The sequence below is a fragment of the Sturnus vulgaris genome, chromosome 5 (assembly GCF_052056855.1).
Source record: "Sturnus vulgaris isolate bStuVul1 chromosome 5, bStuVul1.hap1, whole genome shotgun sequence".
NCBI classification, from domain to species: Eukaryota; Metazoa; Chordata; class Aves; order Passeriformes; family Sturnidae; genus Sturnus; species Sturnus vulgaris.
The window spans coordinates 60062438-60082163 of NC_142247.1; the positions used below are offsets into that span (position 1 = coordinate 60062438).

General features: G+C 36.5%; 1 protein-coding gene across 9 annotated transcripts in view; it reads right to left on the minus strand.

Annotated features, from left to right (window-relative positions):
- Window positions 1-19726, minus strand: part of KIF21A (kinesin family member 21A) — an 86226-nt gene that overhangs the window by 32497 nt on the left and 34003 nt on the right. For 5 of the 9 annotated variants that reach the window (XM_088165799.1, XM_088165797.1, XM_088165796.1 and 2 more), the window contains exons 6-16: window positions 16729-16896; window positions 15224-15339; window positions 11054-11249; window positions 10194-10383; window positions 9561-9624; window positions 8606-8809; window positions 5337-5375; window positions 3056-3140; window positions 2764-2881; window positions 1399-1587; window positions 297-496 (exon numbers count right to left, since the gene is read on the minus strand). In XM_088165799.1, the coding sequence (XP_088021925.1) occupies window positions 297-496; window positions 1399-1587; window positions 2764-2881; window positions 3056-3140; window positions 5337-5375; window positions 8606-8809; window positions 9561-9624; window positions 10194-10383; window positions 11054-11249; window positions 15224-15339; window positions 16729-16896 (1569 nt within the window). The remainder of the gene's footprint in view (window positions 1-296; window positions 497-1398; window positions 1588-2763; window positions 2882-3055; window positions 3141-5336; window positions 5376-8605; window positions 8810-9560; window positions 9625-10193; window positions 10384-11053; window positions 11250-15223; window positions 15340-16728; window positions 16897-19726) is intronic. The other 4 variants (XM_014868970.2, XM_088165798.1, XM_014868968.2 and 1 more) reach the window with 1 other exon arrangement.

The window sequence follows — 19726 nt, forward strand, 5'->3', positions numbered from 1 at the left end:
TTTCCAGTATATAACATGCTTTTAGCCATCTACCTCTTCCATCTAATGTCTTCTTCACTCAGTGCTGAATAACAGCTAAAAATCTGTGCAAGTTTATGCATATTTGATACCTTAATTTCTGTTCATGAAACCTAAAAGCCACCCCTCTATGCCAGGAACAGCCTGGTGCTGGCATCTCTTCTATTTTCAGACTTTCAAGCAAGAACAGAGCTATAAGGTAGATGGAGGCACAGGAGATTTCAATCCAATTTTCAGTAAACATTCATTGTGCAGCACTTCCATTTACTGAAATATACCTTGGTTTTCTTCATCTCTGTCACCTCCTGCTGCAGTTTCTTCAGCTGCTTTTCATACTGAGACTGATTTTTAAGCAATCGTGCATGTTCCTTTTGCGCTGTTTGAAGTCTCTGCAGTTCTTTATTCATGGCTTGGAGTTTCTTTTCGTATTCTGACTTGATTTTTTTTGCCTTTTCTTCTGAATAGGTCTCTACAGAACCTAGAGCAAAAGGGAATTTTTAATCTGCTTTTGTTCAGGGTACTTTTATTTTGCCAGCCACAGCAGTTAACTCTTTTCTCTGCTCTAACATTATCTGCAATACCTTTAAAACAAGCTAATTTGCCTCTAGTTCCTGCCACCTGCACTGCTTTGAACTTTCCACCTCATATGCATTCTGGGATAAGAGATGAAGCATTAACACTTTCCTCCGATTTCTTTGCAACAAATTTGAGCACCTGAAAGCACAAATACATATATTCATACAAATGTACACAGGAGTATAACAACACTCCTAAAAGCCATCAAGCCTAGGATTCGATTCCTCTTCTGACACTGATCATCGGGGAAAGTCTAAGGAATAAGAGGGGAACAGCAAAAACTTAAGACAGTGTATAACAATAAAGCATATATAGTATATTTTTAAAAAAGAAAAACAAAATACTTTCCACAGCACTCCCAAAGTGCAGTTATTTATAGCTTGGATCACCTGAGTCATAGGTGGTTTGTCATCTCAATAGTAATACATATTCAGAAAGGTCTGGTCAGTAAAACACCTCTGAAAGGTCATTGATCCTTGTTCTTATTTTTATGCAAATAAATAGCAAGTGGGGAGGAAAGAAAACAAACAACCCCTTTTAATTCAGGAACAGGATTATGAGAGCTCTTAGAAAACTGAGAATGCTTATTCACCCAAATAAAATGCCTGTCAGTAGCAATACATTTCAAAAAGTTTCTCTCAATTCTGATAGAAACTAGAATGAGTAAAGAATGATTCACTGGCACTATGGGTACAAACCATATTTCTGTTTTCTGCAATTTCTCATCAAATTTGAAAATGAGAGAAGTAGAAAACAGCTTAACTTGAACAGCTTATACAAGATCAATGATTTTGTACTTCTTACCCAAATTTTGAAGGACCTGATCTCTTTCAAGCTGAGTGTCTCGAATTTTATGTTGTAGCATCATCAGTTTCTCTTCATACTGTTTTTTCAGTGTTTGCAACCTTCGCTGGCTGTTTTCTAGCTCATCTATCAGTTTCTGCTTAATGGCTATTTCACAGGTGATATTTGCCAAGTCAGCTTGATAATTTTCTAAAATAGAAAGATTTCTGTTAAAGTAACAGCAAGGGCCACATGAATACAGATATTCCTTGCAATCTTAGTGTCACTGTACATACATATTGTGCACAGGAGGATTCCACACAAATCACAATGCACCACGCAACCTGCAATTCAAAATCTTATCTGCAATTCATGTTAGAGTCTCCTTCTTAAATACTCTCAATCCTAGAACTGGAAAAGAGGTAGGGAAAGATGTCACACTGGATCACAGTTGCCCCTATGCTGTAACTACTCACATTTAAATTGCAGTATCAGCAATCTGATCTTCCCCATCCTAAAAGCTTCAAGATTTCAGCCAGATCTCAGGGCTGAAGAATAGCTGTCATTCATAAACCCAGCAAGTTATAATAGGAAAAACTGACTGCTGGAAGACTCCAAATGGAGACTTTGCCTGCTCTAACTCTTAGAAAGACACAGTCAGAATTCTCAGAAGAGAGGCACCATCTCAGTTACAGAAGTGGAATGGTCAAGGGAAAAAGTAGGAGGAAAAAGCAAGGAAAAAGTACTAACCCACATGATAAATTCATGAAAGTTAAATTAACTTCTTTAGCCAATTAGGTCCTTTTTTGATTTAGGATTATGTGCTTCAGAATGAAGATAATAGTTGAGGATTATTATTTTTCATGTTCCTACTGATGGTTCGTGTGACTCTTAAACAAGAAGAAACCGAAATCGGTTTGCCCATTTGGCCCAATTCACATTAGAGAATTGCTGGTGATGCTCTTTCTGACTCTCATCATATAAAAATGAGGAAGGCTGATAGACTTCTAGTCTTTCAAAATTAAATTCTGCCATTTCCAAATGAGCTGATAGGAGCTATCACCTTGGTATTAGTCCAGAGACATAAACATGTCATAAAACTGACATAAAAACCAGTACTTAAACCTTATACTTTGGATGTCTTAATAAAGGAAGAAACATGTTATCAAACACTGGATGGCCTCTGGTCAATTTCAAAATCCATACAGGGACACTTGATCAGCTCTCTATTACATGTTTTAGCACCATAACCAAAAGAATAATTCACTGGACATACTCTTCACAGAGTATTACAGACACATGGTTGACAACACACTTTCTTGCCTACCAAGACCTGAGGTTTGACAGATATTTGTAAAACTCTGCAGAATATTGCACTGACATCACCTTTTTCATCAGAATCAGAATCTGATTCTTCTGAGCTTTCAACAACTTCCATATCATCTTCATCCTCATCATCTTCCTCTTCTTCATCGTCATGATCACTGACTTCCTGAATTTCTTCCTACAAAGCATACAGACATTAAAGTAACCCAACAAGTTTCTATGCCTCAATCATTTGTGACTATCACTGTGAAGGTGCATTATTCACCTAGTCCATTCCTAATTTTCTCTCTATAACCTTGTAAATCTTTAAACAGACAATGAACAAATAAACCAAATACTTATAAATACTTACTCCCTCCAATTCATTATTCTCTCTCTCTGAAGTGCCTTTTTCATCTCTCTTCTCTTGCTCATTGTCTGTGTTATCCTCTTTAACACTAGTAGAAGAGGCAGACACAAATTATTCACAATCTGAAATGGCAGGTGTTTCCCATTCCCCCAAACCAGTAAGTTGTAATTTGAAATAAAGATGATAAAACAAAGTGTAGTTAGAAAAACATACAGGTGTTGGGCATGGGTAAAACACAACTTCTGCAGATAATAAAATAATACCTAATTACTCTTAATCTTGGTCTGCAAGGTAATGGTAATGATTAGCACATTGTTCCAGCATACTGCACAACTGGGGCAACCAGAATAAACATTTCCATATATTACAGCAGTACTCATTTTGCATGGAAGTTGCAGTTTACCCAGAGTAGCTTTTAAAAAAAATAAAAGAACATTGTGTGGAAGTATAACGTACATTACAGGTATTCCTACACTGTCAAGATATAACAGAGCCTACTGTACTTAGGACAGTCTTAAATATGTGTAAACATTAAACAATATCCTAATTTATCATACTGTAAACATTCTTGATTAGTTATCTACTTTGACATAAAGGGAATTCTAAAAATATGCATTGATACAACAATTAAAAGGGTTTACAACAGGTTTTTTTTGTTTTGTTCTAAAGGTTTAGTGTTTTACCCATTAGGGCAAGTTTTAACATTTTTAAATGCACATTTAAGACATCACATGCAAATGTAAAACAAAAAAAGTCAATAGCACTCTGCAAATTGTCACAGACCAGGTATCAGTCCCTCTAGTGCTACATGTACCCAAAACCCAAAGCTCCAATGGATGGGAAATTGTGACAGAATAGAGCTAGACACCATAGGGGGTACAATGAAAAAATGTGGTTAGGATTGCATAATGTGGAATCCACCTCAACTAACTTCAGTTGCATAAAAGTTTGGCAAGTTGTGCTGTCAGTGATCAGGCACAGAAACTAGAAATGCACATCTTCCTCCACTTACACCAAGAGGAGCTCAGATTCAAGATCAAACTCTTGGGCAAATCCAATATTCAGTACAGTGACAAGAAACATACAGTAGCTTCAAGACACTGTAATTTGGTGACACCTTTAAAACAGAGCTCGAATCCAAAAAGCGCCTGTTGAGTAACACAGTGCTTCTGGTGTACACATGATTTTCTGTTGTATTACTTTTTCATCTGTTCAGTACTGACTCCCTTCTGCCCCACTCATTATCAGTTATTAGCTGACCATGCACAAGTCAGAAAGCTTTTGCTTGGACCATCTGAATCCATGCAGCAGCTGGGGATGATGGAATTAAAAAAATCTAACCAGACGTACACAAAAAAATGCCTAGTAGGGAACACTGTATCATACAATCTCATTTCCACAGATTCTCATTTCCCTCAAACCAGAATATGTTCTATGTTGGTTATTAAGCCTAAAAGATAATGGATCTTAGCTGCAATCCTCATGCAGATTGAGGCAAACCCCCAGTTTCCCTTCCAGCTGCAGTCAGTACAGAATTAACCACTACAGAGAATTTGTGTTCTGCCTAAGAAAGGGGAGAGACAGGAGGAAGGGGAGCCAGCAGCTCTCCCAGGCAGAACTGTACTGCTTAATGTGTATGCTACTGGTCTGTGGATTCACACCATCTGCATCAATTCAGTGGATGGGATTTTTGGATCATAGTAGAGAGCAGAAAAATAAAAACTCCTTCAGTTTCACTTTTAATCATGATACAGTACTCTTTTTAGAGCCCTCAGCTTAACTGCTTTCTGTGAATGACTATTCATCTACTGGTTTAGCTGAAACAGAATGGGAGGAATAATCAAGGCTGCAGTCATATGCTTTCAGAAATCAAAGCAGCAAATTCAACTGAGATGTGATGGTCCAAGACACTCTTTATATGCCAAAATTATTATTGTCATATACTGCCTGCTAGACATTTCATACTGTATTGTGCTACTGCACCTTCCTCCTGCCTTTCATTTCACTTCGGCCATGCAAGAAAGAAAACAATTCATTCAACAGGAATTCCCGAAGGTGCCACCTCCCCATAAAAGCTTGCTCAGCACTCTAACTCTAGAGTCAGCCTCAATTCCACAACAGAGGTTTCTTACAGTTAAAACACTGGTTGAAAGTGAAAACCCAGGAAAGAATTCTGAAAATTAACTACTCCTGAAGTACATATGAATCTGCCCAACTTCTTTTCATGTATGACAACCAGTTAATTGAAATGACAGGTAATTAAAAACCTGGGAAATATTCCAACCTTCTTTCTTCTTGACTGCTTTCCTCAAGTTTCTGTAGCCTTCAAAAGCACGAGGTACAGTATTGGAAGGCCAAGCCAATGAAGGACAAACCAGACAGTGAAAAGCAAAAGTGATAAGAAGGTAAAAAAATGATATATATATGAGCTTGCGGAGTTTAAAATGAAATTTTAAAAGATACCATCAAGAGACAACAAGTAGTAAAAAGGCAATACATCCTGGACAGTTGGAAAGTAAATAGAAAACAAAGAAGAAGCCTATGTAGGTAAACTAATCTGCCACGGATAACAAGTGCAAATTCAAGTTACACTACGGAAGAAATTTTAGACAATATATTTAACTTTGCAAATCATTTCTAATAATGGATTAAGAAAATATCTCAATTCTAGAAAAAGCTTTCTCCTTTTTCTGCACTTAAAAATGGTAGCTAAAAATACTGAAAATTGCAAATACTGCCACTGACCCAAAGTTATGTAATTCTCAGGAACATATCAGGAAAAAAACCAATGCACTAATTTTATATAACCTGATAACATATTGTAATATAAAGTAATAATAACAAAATTTTAGTATTAATATTCTGAACAATATATTCTGAATATAATTAATACAAAAAACTGCATTCATGTTTTTTGTTTGGGTTTTGTTTGTTTTTTTACAAAAGTAGAAAACTACAGCTTATTTTTCTGGGATTCAGAAAATACATGTCAATCATTTCTTGTTATTTTTTAATAAATTAATAAAAAACATGCACAAGAAGCAATGAGATGAACAAAATGTTAGTATTTCTGCCTGCATTTTTTTCCTCTTGAATAAATATGGATTTCTCAGTAAAAAAAGTCTGCACAATATATGTAAGCATAGAGATGGCTCAAAATTCATCAACTACTGAAATTCCTCATTTCCCATTATGACAAAGTTATAAGAGCAAGCTTTTGCTGCCTTTTCACCTTATACTGCCTACCATCTTTGGTATCAGCTAGGAGCTTGCACACTGAACCCCATGTAATGTTCATCACTAACTTAATTGAATAAAGGTTAGGAGAGTCAAAAGAAACAGTCAGAAATGGTTACCAGGTATATAAGGCTGACTAAACAACTGAAAGGAATGTGGAAGACTTGCCTGGGGGCTTCTGGTGGGCAAGTCACACTGTGGGACACTTCAATGAGGTCAGTTTTTCAGTAGGCAAAATATTACTGCTGTGTAAACTGTTTAAAGTAAACTTTATGACAAATGCTTATTAAAGGCTACAGATATATAGCAGTACGTACCTGCTGCTCATTCAGAACCTTGCTCTTAGGCCTTCAGCCTACCTCACAGCAATTTAAATAAGTTGTATGTATTTAAAGTTGTGCCCCTTTTGTTGTACTGACCCATAACCAGGAAACAAAAGACCAAGAAAGGCAGCAAATGGGGCAGAACTAGTAGCTAGGCTTACTAATCCCATTTTAATAGAAAAACGCTAGTTAGACCACTTTAAAAGAACGGCAACACTAAAAAGAAATAGTAGAGTAAATGTAACCAAATGCATAGAAGACAGAATTAAAATAAAGAATTCCCATCAAACAGCATGGCAAAGTGTCTATGCATGACATTAATGTACACACCGCCAATTCCTGAAATTTCAGTAGAATAAAGATTCACAGTGATACAACAACATAGACTTCTCACTAATTGGATAGAAGCACTCTGCAGATAACAAGCATGACAATGTACAATCCCTAAAATTCTAACATTTCTTAGCATCTAATGAATTTTCCTCCCAATACATGTACCTCAGAAATTTCTAAATATGTATAACAAAGCAGTCTGCAGATAGGCCAGTAGATAGATTCAAACCTTAGCAGCACTTTGAAGAGTATGACCCCATTTTATAGAACACAAGGCCCACTTTAAGATGGAGCCATAAAGACATGTCTTCCAACTTTAATTTTGCTATAGCTCTCTATTCTATAATGCTAGGATTCAAAACTGATGTCAAAAATAATTTATGGTAAGTAGTCCCTACTTTCGATCCAGATTACTTGGCCATCTCATCACAATATTATTTTCCTGGTGTGAGAAAGGATGACTGGCTTTTTGGAAAAAAAAAAAAAACAAAAAAAACCAAACAAACAACAACAACAAAAAAAAAAACCCCAAAAACATAACCTAACAACTGAGGATCTACCTAAGCATGTAGTTAAATCCATGCTTGATATTAAAATGTGCTAAAAAATACAAAATCAAATCTCTTTCTTCCTGCATTTATAGTTGAAGGACATGTTGAAGTGCTTGGCTGAAGAGAAGACAGAACATTCTGCTGATTTAATACTTTCATCTTGCCCTCAAGTTTCTACAAAAATGAGACCCAATCTATCAAAATCCCCATAAAAGTCAAAGAGCTTCCTGAAAAATGGCATGCAAATAATCCAGTTGTTCTTAAAATAAGTGTCCTCTAAAAGTATCAGACATCCATGTAGTGAACAGATTTATAGATATAGAACCTAAAATTAAAGATATGACTGATCCTCATCTACTTTACACTTTGACTATTTCAAGCTTAAACTCTTATAGTTTTACTCTGAACTTGTAAAAGTCTGAAGGGCCATTATTAAAAAGAGCCACAGATTAGAAGCATGGAAAATTTCAACTAAAACTGAGATATTTCTAATGGACACAAAGTCTGAGTACATAAAGCCTTGCTGTGCTGCTATCTAAACAGGCATTTACGTCAATGTCTATGAGGATTTTAGTAGATGAGAAGTTGGAGAGCAAAGAAAAACAGCAAAGCATGATGTTGCAGTGAATTAGGAAACCTCAAATTAAAAAACATTCATAGAAGCAAAAGATAAAGCAAAATAAGCCATTCCAATAGCTACCGAAGCATCCTCAGCTATTCAGAATATCTTTTCTTCCGAAAGCTTATTCAGTTTTGACATAAAGTTGAAAAAAATGTTATATTGTTTTCAAATTACTGTTAAATTTCAGGTGTATTTTAGAAGAAATTTTTAAAAGTATCAAAATTTAGAGAGAGAGCACCTCTGCTTTTATCATTGTGCAGAATTACACAGAAAAGTTCATTACAAAGGAGACATTTATTCTACAAATACTGCACACTTCACTGGAAGAAAAGATACAAAAGAAAAACTAACTTCAACATGTAAAAGGGTTTGAAAGAACAGCAGTTTAGGGTCCAAACCCACACAACAAGCCTTTTAAGTCTCAGTAGTTAAAAAATAGGCCTTTTTACTAAGAAAGAGACAAATAGCATTGTAATTCATACACCACCTCTTTTTCTTTTTCCTTTCTTTTTTTTTCAGTTTTTCTAGATCTTTCTTGGCTATATCTAGAATTTCCATTGTTTCTTTCTCTGAGGAAAGCATAGAAGCAGAAAATGCTGATGGTCCTCCAAAGAACGTGGCTCTCGATGAAGCTCTTGACAAGTTGCGTCGAAGATTTTCATTCACTGCTTCACTTTCTAATAATTTTGCTCTTAATAAAAACAAAAAAAAGGAAGGATTGTAGACCATGAATTACAAGCATTGACAGCACATGAGATATACACTCTTTTTCCTCTGTAACTTCAATGCATTACATTCAGTCTAAAAAGAAACTACAAACCCAGGTGAAGTCAGAAAAAATACAACATAGCTAATTCCTTTAAAATACTATTTCATACAATGGTTATATATATTGTACATAAATCATATAACCCAGACAGAACACATGAAAATATGTCTGCATGAACATACACACAGATACAAACCTGAATATGCTTTATGAATATACATAATATATGAAAGCTACACAAAAGCTCTAACATGAACTGAGGATAGGCCAGATAATTTTTTGCACAGTATAAGTCCAAGACATAGATACATAAAAATATCTAAAATATTAAGGAGTTTTTTTAATTATAAAAGGAAGCATTTTTTTAAAAACATTTTTTAAGCAAGTAATTTCTCAGTACTATAATTTTCATATGAGGTTATAAAAGAATCTAAGTTTTATTGTGCTTGGCACAACAATATTAAGTTATCACCATAATTTAGGTGACATCTTACTCTCATTTCTGTTGTTAGTTCGATCTCTACCATTTTACATTTTTGTGTCAAAGAGCAACACCAGATGGACTTAGAAACTGAAGGACTAGTCTCCTAAAGTAATCCCCACACAGGAAAACAGCTAACACTTTTATTACTTTTTAAAATAAAAATTGTCCAAATACATATTATGCAAATACCTGAGATCTTCAATTTCCTTGATATAATTATGAATCATGTTGCTAATTTCTTCATTTCCTTCCCCTTTGAAAGACAGAAAAAAGGGGAATGAAAAAAGATTAAGAAAGGTGGTAACATTATAAATATCTGAATATAGCTACTAGGCACAAGGTACCAGCAAAGAGAAACAGTCACATGGACTACACATGTAAATCTTAACTTATTTGTAAAATAACTTTCCTTCTTAAACTGAATTACATTTTTTGTTCCTCTCTTATGTGATCACCATACGACCACCAGTAACTTGTTTTCCATATTAGCACATTTTAACAATTCTTAAATCCAAATTACTTATCTGGAATTTAATTTGGAGTCAAATTTATTTGGTTTGGTTGTTAAACTGCCACAGGGGCTAAGCATACTAATTCCTATACAAAAATATTATTTCATATTTCCAGTGGTTTGTATTTCTAAATGGATGGTCAAATCACAGTGCCAAAAGACAATCGTATGGGGGCCTCTCTCTGCAAAAGGAGGTCATACATTGCTAATAAAAAGGCATGACTTCATTCCAAGGGATCAATGAAGCAAGAACATATAATTAATTTAAGTTCATGAACTCATGAAGCAGTTTATGCACATTCACAGCATACCTGTCCTGGCTAGCACTTGGTTGGCCTGATCACTCATAAGCTGCGTTATTCTGGCTCTAAGAGCATCGATAGTCTCTTGCATTGCTTTTATCCTAACGCGCAGGTTGTTGTTTTCTGTTTGCAGCATTGCATTTTCATGGAACATATCATTGATGCTTTCAACACCTTCTTCATCTATAATCCTTTTACCCTTTAAGAAAGTAAAAATATTTTATTACTAGTCTAGGCTGACCTACACTTAAAAAAAATTCTAACTTTGTAAATGCAATCCACAGATGACTTAGAATTCCAAGCAGACACTATAGCACAAGATAATCTCTCAAATAATTTAAAATAATGATAGAGGAATAATTTGATGTCTGGGCCAACACCTTGGCATCTGAGATTTGAGTCATTCCACTTTAGTCTGAAATATAAGTTTTTGAAGAGGTTAAAAGTGAGAAGATAATATTCTGATTTGTTAAAGAGTTATCTCAAGAAGAGCAAAAGGTGATCCTGCTTGGTAACGACATTTATGGCTGAAAACACTGTATAAACTTCAGGAAGAAATGAGCACGAGTATTTATCTTATACTTGAAATTGTGTTTTTAAAACAAACAGTTTTAGCTATCTAGTAAGTGTTCAAAAGCAATACACAGTAACTGTACACAGTCACTTAATGCATCAATATAAGTTGTGGTTTGGCTCTACATTTTCTAAAAATATCTGGTAATCAGTGGAATTAAGTGTTGTTTATGTCAGGGTTGTTCTTCCAATGTTTTTAGTGTGTGAAATGGAAATAGTCAACAGGGGAAAAAAAAAAAAAAAAGCTGTGGAATTATAAGCATTTTAGAGAAGAAATCCTAAGAGGATAAACTTACAGTTTTGTATTCCATGAGTTCCATCTGCAGCCGTGCGATCTCACTGCGTAAAGCATTTATTTGTTGACTGGCCCTATCCTGATTAACCATCACCTTGTTCTTGATGTTCCGTGCCCTATTGGCATACTTTAATGTGTTCAAAGTTTCCATGAAGTCTCGATCTGAAGGGCTCACACATGCTATCATGAGCGTTTGGCTGGAAGTCACAAACACAGGTCAGCATTACACACCAAGAACAAAAAGAGCAGAAAGAAGCTAACAAGTACTCAGGCAGAAGGTGAAACAAGAATAGAACTTCATAATACTTGGGAAAATATTTCTGCATCTAGCTCATTGCAAACTGTGAATCACAAAGGTTAGCAGGTGCTATGTCTTATATCTTGTTAGCATAGCATAGGAGATAATAGATTATTACTTGTTCCACACATGAAATTGTAAAAGCAATTCATGGGTGTTTCCAGAAATGTTTCTCAAATTACATTCAATTTGCCTAATCATAAATAAACTAAGATTAAGGAATTTATAGTCAACCTAAATTCCTAGACAGTGATTTGGATTATGCAGCCATCAGGACTGTCTACTGTAATTCCTGAGTTGCTTACCTACTTCAGTTGAAAGATGCCCAAATGCTCATCTTACCTGCCCATACATGCCTAATGTGCCTGTTCTCTACCTCAGGTTCCAAACTGGAGGAACTCTCCACTGCAAATTACCTCCTGCTCTCCAACAGAAGCCCAGAACTAGGACTTACCCTTAGCACTCTATAACTGTATTTATACCACATTTCCTAACACTGCTGCTTAGAGCAACTTTCTGCAACAAAAAGCAGCAGGACCTGAGCTCTTGGGCCAAGATGCCTATGAACAACCACCCTCCTTTTAGTTTCCCACAACATCCCCTAGTCATCCCATCATGGGATGTTACTGCAGGATGAGAACATATTCCATATTCCAAATGAAAGATCAAGCAGACAGACTAGTAGGAACCAGTAGGACAAATGCAGGAAAAAACCCAACAATTTTCACTCCAACCAAGCGCTTTCATCATTCAACAGGTTTGTTCTCTCACTCCCTGGCACATACTCATTTCACATCAGGTAAGAACAACAGCCTAGAGGGTCAGAACCAGAATTCCATCTGCAGATCACTGAAGGTGCATACATTGCCTAAATTCTCAACAGAAAGGGCAAAACATCTGCATTTGATGGATTGAATACACTCCTCCAAGTTTTAAAGGAATTTGCTTCATACAATGAAGCTGTACATCGCAGCTTGGGTAATTATGTTAGGAAGAGTGAACTGTCTCTGGGGCAAAGGAGCAATATCTGCATCAGGCAGGCTGGATTCTGATCTTCACTTTCTATAATTTCAGACTGAAACAAATTAATCCCTGCAACACTCTGTGAGGCAAACAATTATATTCACAATATACACTGGGAAACTAAGCTAGAAAGAGTAACTAACCTGGGGCTACAAAGAACATTCCCTTTCAGCAATTCTTCCTAAGCTCTCTCCTGTATCTTTGTGTCAGTTCTTTAAACTCTTTTAGTCCTCAATATAAGGGCATGCAAGATTAGGAACAAATTCTTTTATTGTGACATTGAGAATGTGCTTATTTTTCTAAATCTTGGAGGACTGGTTCTGCTATGTGTTCATCTTGAAAACTGAACAACTTGAACTCCAGTTTCCTATCTGAATTGTAAAATGGGCCAGGGTTTTTTGACGTTGTTGTACTTCCTTTATGTCACCATTTCTTTAAATTGCTCCCCCTGCTCCTGAAGTTAGGCAGGTTTTAATTTTTCATATTATACTTTATAACATTCCTTTTAAAAAACTAACGCTCTGTATTTTTTCTTTGAATAATTCAAGAAACATTAATAATTAAGTGCTGCTTTAGAACTGTTACACCATTATACTTAAAATAAGAATTATTGCAATAATAATACAGTGATGCAATGTCTTCATCACTGTTAACTCAAGATTTACTACAACCTAAACCAAAACATTACTAAATGTAATGTAAATAACATTTAGGAAATTTCTGTATTTGTTAAGAGAGAAAAAATAATGTGGACAGTTACACCTAGGGTGGAAGTTGGAAGGCTACAGAACAGTTTTAAAGAAATCGAAATCTGATTCTCCAGAAGAAAAAACTGCATATTTGTTAAAATTTAGCTTTTCTAAGTATTTTGATTGCCAAAGCCCAGATAAGAAAACATTAAAAATGTAGGGGTTTTATATAAAAATATATATGAAAAAATCTTCCTTAACAGCAAAGTGCTGATTTGAGATGTCTCAGCATGTATGTCGCATACAAAAAAAAACTGAGAGGAAGGAAAGCCTCCACACAATTCTCATCAATCAGAAAAAGAGAGAAAGAATACATATAAGTATCATTAAAAACATTCTGGGGCAGCATTTGCTATCTGTACACTTGTGCTGGTTTTGGCTGGTGAAGAGTTAATTTTCTTCACAGCAGCTGGTTTGGATTTGTGCTGGCAACACCCACTATGGGTCCATAACACAGGTATGTTTGAGCTGCTGCTGAGCAGGGCTTACACAGCTCCTCACACTGCTCCAGCAGTGGGCTGCACAGGGAGCTGGGAGGGGACACAGCTGGGACAGCTGAGCCCAACTGACCTAAGGGATATTCCATCCCATATGGAATCATGCTCAGCATATAAAGCTGGGGAAATCTGAAGGAAGAAGGGGGATATTCCAAGTGACAACATTTGTCTTCTCAAGTCATCATAAGGCATGATGGAGCCCTGCTTTCCTGGGAATGGCTGAACACCTGCCTGCCCATGGGAAGTGAATGATTTCCTTTGCTTTGCTTGCATATGTGACTTTTGCTCTACTTAATGCTGTATCCTTACACCAAATCCTGACTTTTCTCCCTTCTACCCTTGTGATTCTCTCCAGGGGACAGGGAGTGAGTGTCCCTGACCCCATTGCACACTAAACTCTGTGATGGCTCCTGAAGAACACGGCAGGGAGACAAAGAGCCGTGAGAGGCAGAAATACTTCAGAGTGAAAGTAGTATTTCTACAAAAGGCCGATTTCAGAAGAGTTTGAAAAAAACATGCTCACTAGCTCATATATTTGATATAAAATTAATGAAGTGGTTTTTTGCATTTATTTACAGAAAGAGCTTAGAAGAGCTATGCTGTTTGATTTCTGCTGACTTTTTTTGTAATTCTGGAGTTTCCTTCTCCCTTTTGCACTCCAGAAAGTTTCTAGTCCTTATTTTACTTGTTTTTTCTGGCTCTCCTTCACACTGCAGTGCTTCCACTTGTTAACAAAGTTATCACTCTGAAGAGGATAGCAACAGTTTGAGAATTTTCTTCCACTTCTCCCTACTCATTTATGAAAAAATTTCCTACTCTCCTAAACATAGGAGCCATATTGGATCACATAAAAGAACAAGAGTACTACCTTACTAAAATATACTCAGCTGTGGTTCCTCTTATATTTGTACATGTTAGCATTACAAATACAAAATCTGTACTATTTTAACAAATTCGTTAATGCTTCCTTATATAAAGCCTTCAGAGTTCTAAGCTTCCCTTCACTGTATGTGCAGAATGCATACAAATGGATTCATACAAACAACCCTGGTGAAAGACTACTTTGTTTTTATTAGGCAGCAATCCAACATCAGGTAACTGAACAGATCCATCATAGGCTGAGATATATAATCTCTAAAAAGATGGACGTGACTGATAAACTGACTCTAAGCTCCTGTGCATGGCCATCAGAGCAAACCATTCACCAACATTTAAAAAACAAAGCAACAAAACCAAAATCTCTACAGGAGAAAATCATCACAGCTTCACAATTTTAAAATATGCTATAAACAAAATCTACCATTTGTACTCCCTACAATCTACCTATATTTTCATGGGAAGAACTTGACTGAATATTGTAACTTCTAAGTAACCTGAAACTTCATGTCTAGTAAAATAACAACACCACTGAAAATAACAAAGCAAAAATCCTCTTTAAAATCTTTTCCTTCCATTGACAGCATTATTTTCACAGCAATTTATCTCCACAACTTTCCTCCAACAAGATTTTTATTGTCATTTAATGTTCATTTTACTTTCTGCAGATTATGTTTTCATTTGTGCTCATTCACAATAAAACACATAAAATGTTCCAATTTTCATACCTGTTTCCTCCAAGAGAGTCTTGAAGTAGCCTTGTAAGCTTTGAATCTCTGTATGGTACATGAGTTGCCTTCTTACTTTTATCTCCCAGTGCACTTATTACATTGCCAAGTGCCAGCTATAAAACACCAAATCACGTAACACAAGTCAGAATCAGCTCCTGTGTATTTTAAAACACCTATAAACTGGAGTCAGCAGATTGCAAGAATATTAATATATTCTTGAAAGTTACAAAAAATATATTTCTGAAGATTTCTGTATTTTACATTTAGAAATTTTTGTGTTATCAACAGTGCATGGATGACTTACAGCCTGATACCTGGAAGTGCTGAAGTGCTTAACACAATTCATATGCACTGGCCATTAGTATCTCATGTCAGTCACAAACTAAAGTTGGTACAACTTAATCTAACAAACCTTTGTTTCAGATGATAATTACAGTTGATCTCTATCTCTAATGGTAGCTATAATTTCTTCCAAATGAATTTTATCCATCTGCTTCATGCTACATTTAGAATAAAATATGGGGCCTTTATATAAAGAAAAAACCCTCAGAATTTAGTATCTCTACAGTTAAAAAGCAAAAAATGTCTGATGATGATTTGTGCATTTAAGACTTGACATTAAAGGCTCGTAGTCCATGGCTATCCTATTTCATTACCAAAGGGATCTAATGCTTGTTTATAAACAAACATTTGGCTGTAAAATTATTTTTGTATGGAACTGCACACACTTCAGTCAAACTGAAGGATTTTGCTTTAGGTGGCGCCCTGTACCACAAGTTCTTGCTTTGGAAACGGTGCAGCTGCCACCAGCAGATGGAGAACTGCACACACCTCATGCTGTGCCTGCTTGCTTTGAAGGATTTAAAGTACTTTCAATCTGTTTCACAAAACTGAGGGCTGGACTTCACTGTAAATAAGTTTTGTGATCTTGTATTAGTTACATCATACTGATTTTCACCTTCATGCACTTCATGTGCTCTTTGTTAAGGACACAGCTATGTCATCCAGATCTCCCACATCCTGCTGGCTTTCTGCTTATGGCACTGATGAAATCGAACTGAATATTCCTTCTCTTCCATATAATATAACCAGAAGAATTACAGAAAATAAGCAATGTCATGATGGCAAGAGAATCACTGAGAAAACTCTAACTGTACAATAGCCCAGAAAACTGGTACTGCACCATAGCCCAGAAGAGACATTTTCATATATAGAACAGACAGGTACTTTTGTGTCTTATTTAAAAGAATTGCACAGAGCCTCCACATAACCATGTAGCCCAAAACAAAGACATGAAACTACAATCTCCTCTGATAATCACCAGCTCTACTATTCAGTGCAATTTAGTGTTAAGTAAAACGTTTAATACATCTCATTAAAAAAACTATATAGCAAGCCAGTATGTAGACAAAAAAATAATTACACTACAAGTGATAAATATAATTTCTAAGTGTTTTGCCTGGGGTTGTTTGATATTATATTGTATAGTTGTATAGTCTTACTAGTCCACAGTTGATGGAAATGCCTTCTTTTGCCCTTTCTCCTGTAGCTCCTGTTCGCTTTAACCTTTCAGATCCCGCCAGATCAACAAAATGAAACTTGGCAGTAAGTGTTTCATATTCATTCATCTCAGAAGATTCAGATATTATCCTGTTATCAGTGGCATTATCCTGAAGCAAAGAAGAATCCACAAGGCTTGGTGAGATTTTTCACATTAACATTTGCAAAGTTCAATCAACAATTGTTTATGAAACTACCTTTCTACCATGACCACCTCCTTATTCATTCTTTTATAATAGTATTTTAAAACATACTATCTCCATTTTAATCATATGTACTAAGATATTCTCGAAGACCCAGTTCTAGATGCACGTGAATACAAATTACTTTAAGTACGAGCTACCATTGCTTATTGATGAAGAAAAGAGCAGACACAGCTATTAAAATATAAAAGTGTCCAGCAAAGCAAGCAACAAATTTGTATTTCTCCTAGAATGCACTCTTGAATCGATTGTCAAAGGAAAATTATTTAGAAAGAAAACTTTAATTACATTATTACCCCACAAAATCACCAGAACCACCTAGTTCACAAACCAGCCAAATAGCTGAAAGATATTTTGATTTTATACCTCTCTAAATCCCATCACCATCCTCCCTGTGGTACGATTCTTCAATCTACTTTAGGAATTATTGTTGGAAGCCATTTCTCCTAGCAGCCAGTTCCACTAGCAGTTCTGACATCCCCAGAAAATAAAAACAGTAGAGGGAACAAGGGAAATTAAGAGCCTTCTTTCTCCCTTCCACCTGCCTCCCCCAGGCAATGACTGGCACCTGCTGCAAGCCTCTATCAGTGCAGGGAGTCCACCCAGGAACAGAACACACTGCACTGCGGCAGGTACCACAGCCTCAGCCTCTTTCCACTTCACATCCCAAAGCACAGCAGGAAAATCATCCTTTTCCATTAGACAATCCCAAATTTTTTTTCTGTCAATTAGTTTAGTTCTACCATTCATGGTAGACTTTTATTTTATTCCAAGTGTAGTTAGATTTATTGTCAGGAAATTAACACAATGAGAAAAATCTTTAAATTTCTCACTTCTTGACCTTACTGGTAAGATACTCATTGCAATTTTTACTAACTTGGCAGAGTGTCAGATAATAAGCATATATCGAGTGTATACTCGATACAAACTCTCACAGCCCAAACCACCAGCTATATTAGGAACTTCTAATCACATTAAACATAGAAAATCCAGAAAAATCTTAAAAGAAAAAAATTAAGCAAACAATCTAAAAGCTAAACATAGACCGTCAGCTGTTCTGCAGTGACCTTTACGTCCTTGGCCAGCTAGCCTAGAGCTCCTTCCACTACTGCAAGGGGTAATACAGGTCTCTGCAGAACAAACCATTCTCATGGTAGTTAAATATTTCATGCATCCTTTTGTAGCAGTAACAGAAGAGAATGGGAACTGTGCCACTTTCACAAGACTAGGAATCATTATTTCTATTATTTTGATGTTTATACTCTGGGGGCCATGCTCTCATTCCCAGCACTCAAAGTCATGATTAATGCATCCTTTCACTCTCCTTCATTTAGCAAGTGAAGTGCACATCCAGAAGCTTCCAAGAAGCATGGATGGTGTGAAGAGCCCCAGGAGCATGTCTGTGCTCTGCAGCCCTGGCTGCCTGCCAGCCCTGGGCATGGGCCACTGCACAGAGGGGGCACAGCCAAGGCTGTCATCCGAGAAGGAGAAACTGCGTTGCCCTAGTAACAAAGGTCTCCCAAAACTGTTGTCTACAGAAACTTGAGCTACATCTCTCCTGGCCACCCAATAATAGTCGGCATTAATTTAGATTCCAGGAGCGTTCAGAGGACAATGTCAGGTCTACCCTCTACTCTGCTAAACGCCACAGGGAAAGAAGTGGGTGTTGTCTTAACAAATTAAGGATTTAGAAATGCCCACCTCCACAGTCAGATTATCTTGTGCCTATCTCCCAAGAAAAGCAGCAACAGAATAATTTGACATAAGGCAGAAGATGGCCACCTCCTCCTCTAACACAAGCCTCTGTAAAGACACAGGCAGAGTCAGGCAACAGTCCCCTGGGGCAGCTCAGCTGGCAGGGAAGGCTGCAAGTGCACCAGCACAGGGGAACTGCTGTGCCAACAGCCTGCAGGAAACAGGCTCCGGGTGACTTCTCGCTCCTCACTAGACAGTTTGCAACAAAAAATTTCACCCAGTGTCACCATGCAGTGACTGAGGTGCCCTGTGTGGGCTTGGAGTGCAACGCCAATCCCTCCCAAGCTGACCACACCACCAAATCCACAGTTTCAGCACAGAAAGCAGAAATAAGGGTTTTTAGCAGGGGTATAAAGCAGGTCTATACACCACAAAGGACGAGGAAAGAACACTCACTTTGCCTGTAAATGATTATCTGTAGTATTAAAAAGAGCAATCCCCCCAAAAGCACAACAAATCCAATTCACTATTCCATATGCTTTAAAATGTGATATCTATGGGTAGGATGCTATCCAGATAGTATTTTATATTTCAAAATTATATGCAAAAGACCTTTAGAATATTCAAGTCCCGTTCCCCTAAAGGTACTGTAGTTTTCGGTAATGTGGACTTATTCAGAACTCTCCCCTTTACAAGATACACCCAACAGCAACTAACAACTGTTCATTCATAGTTTGAATTTCAGGTGCATAGACTTAATAAAATACCTGCATCCTGGATATACAGCTATTTAAAATAAATACACTGAGCCTCAGAATTTAATGCTTTTTTACCTGGACCTTATTGGATATCAACAATTAATCTGAAATATCCATGCAGTTTCAGTTAGCTGACTGCAAGTTTAAACTCACTAACTGCGAAGACAAATATACTTCCCCAATTAAAGACAAATTATATTTTAACTTTCTCACTTGTGTATGTCGCAAGAAAATACTGAAGAAAACGCTAGAGGAGAATAGGTAGGTTCCTGTAAGAGTCTGCA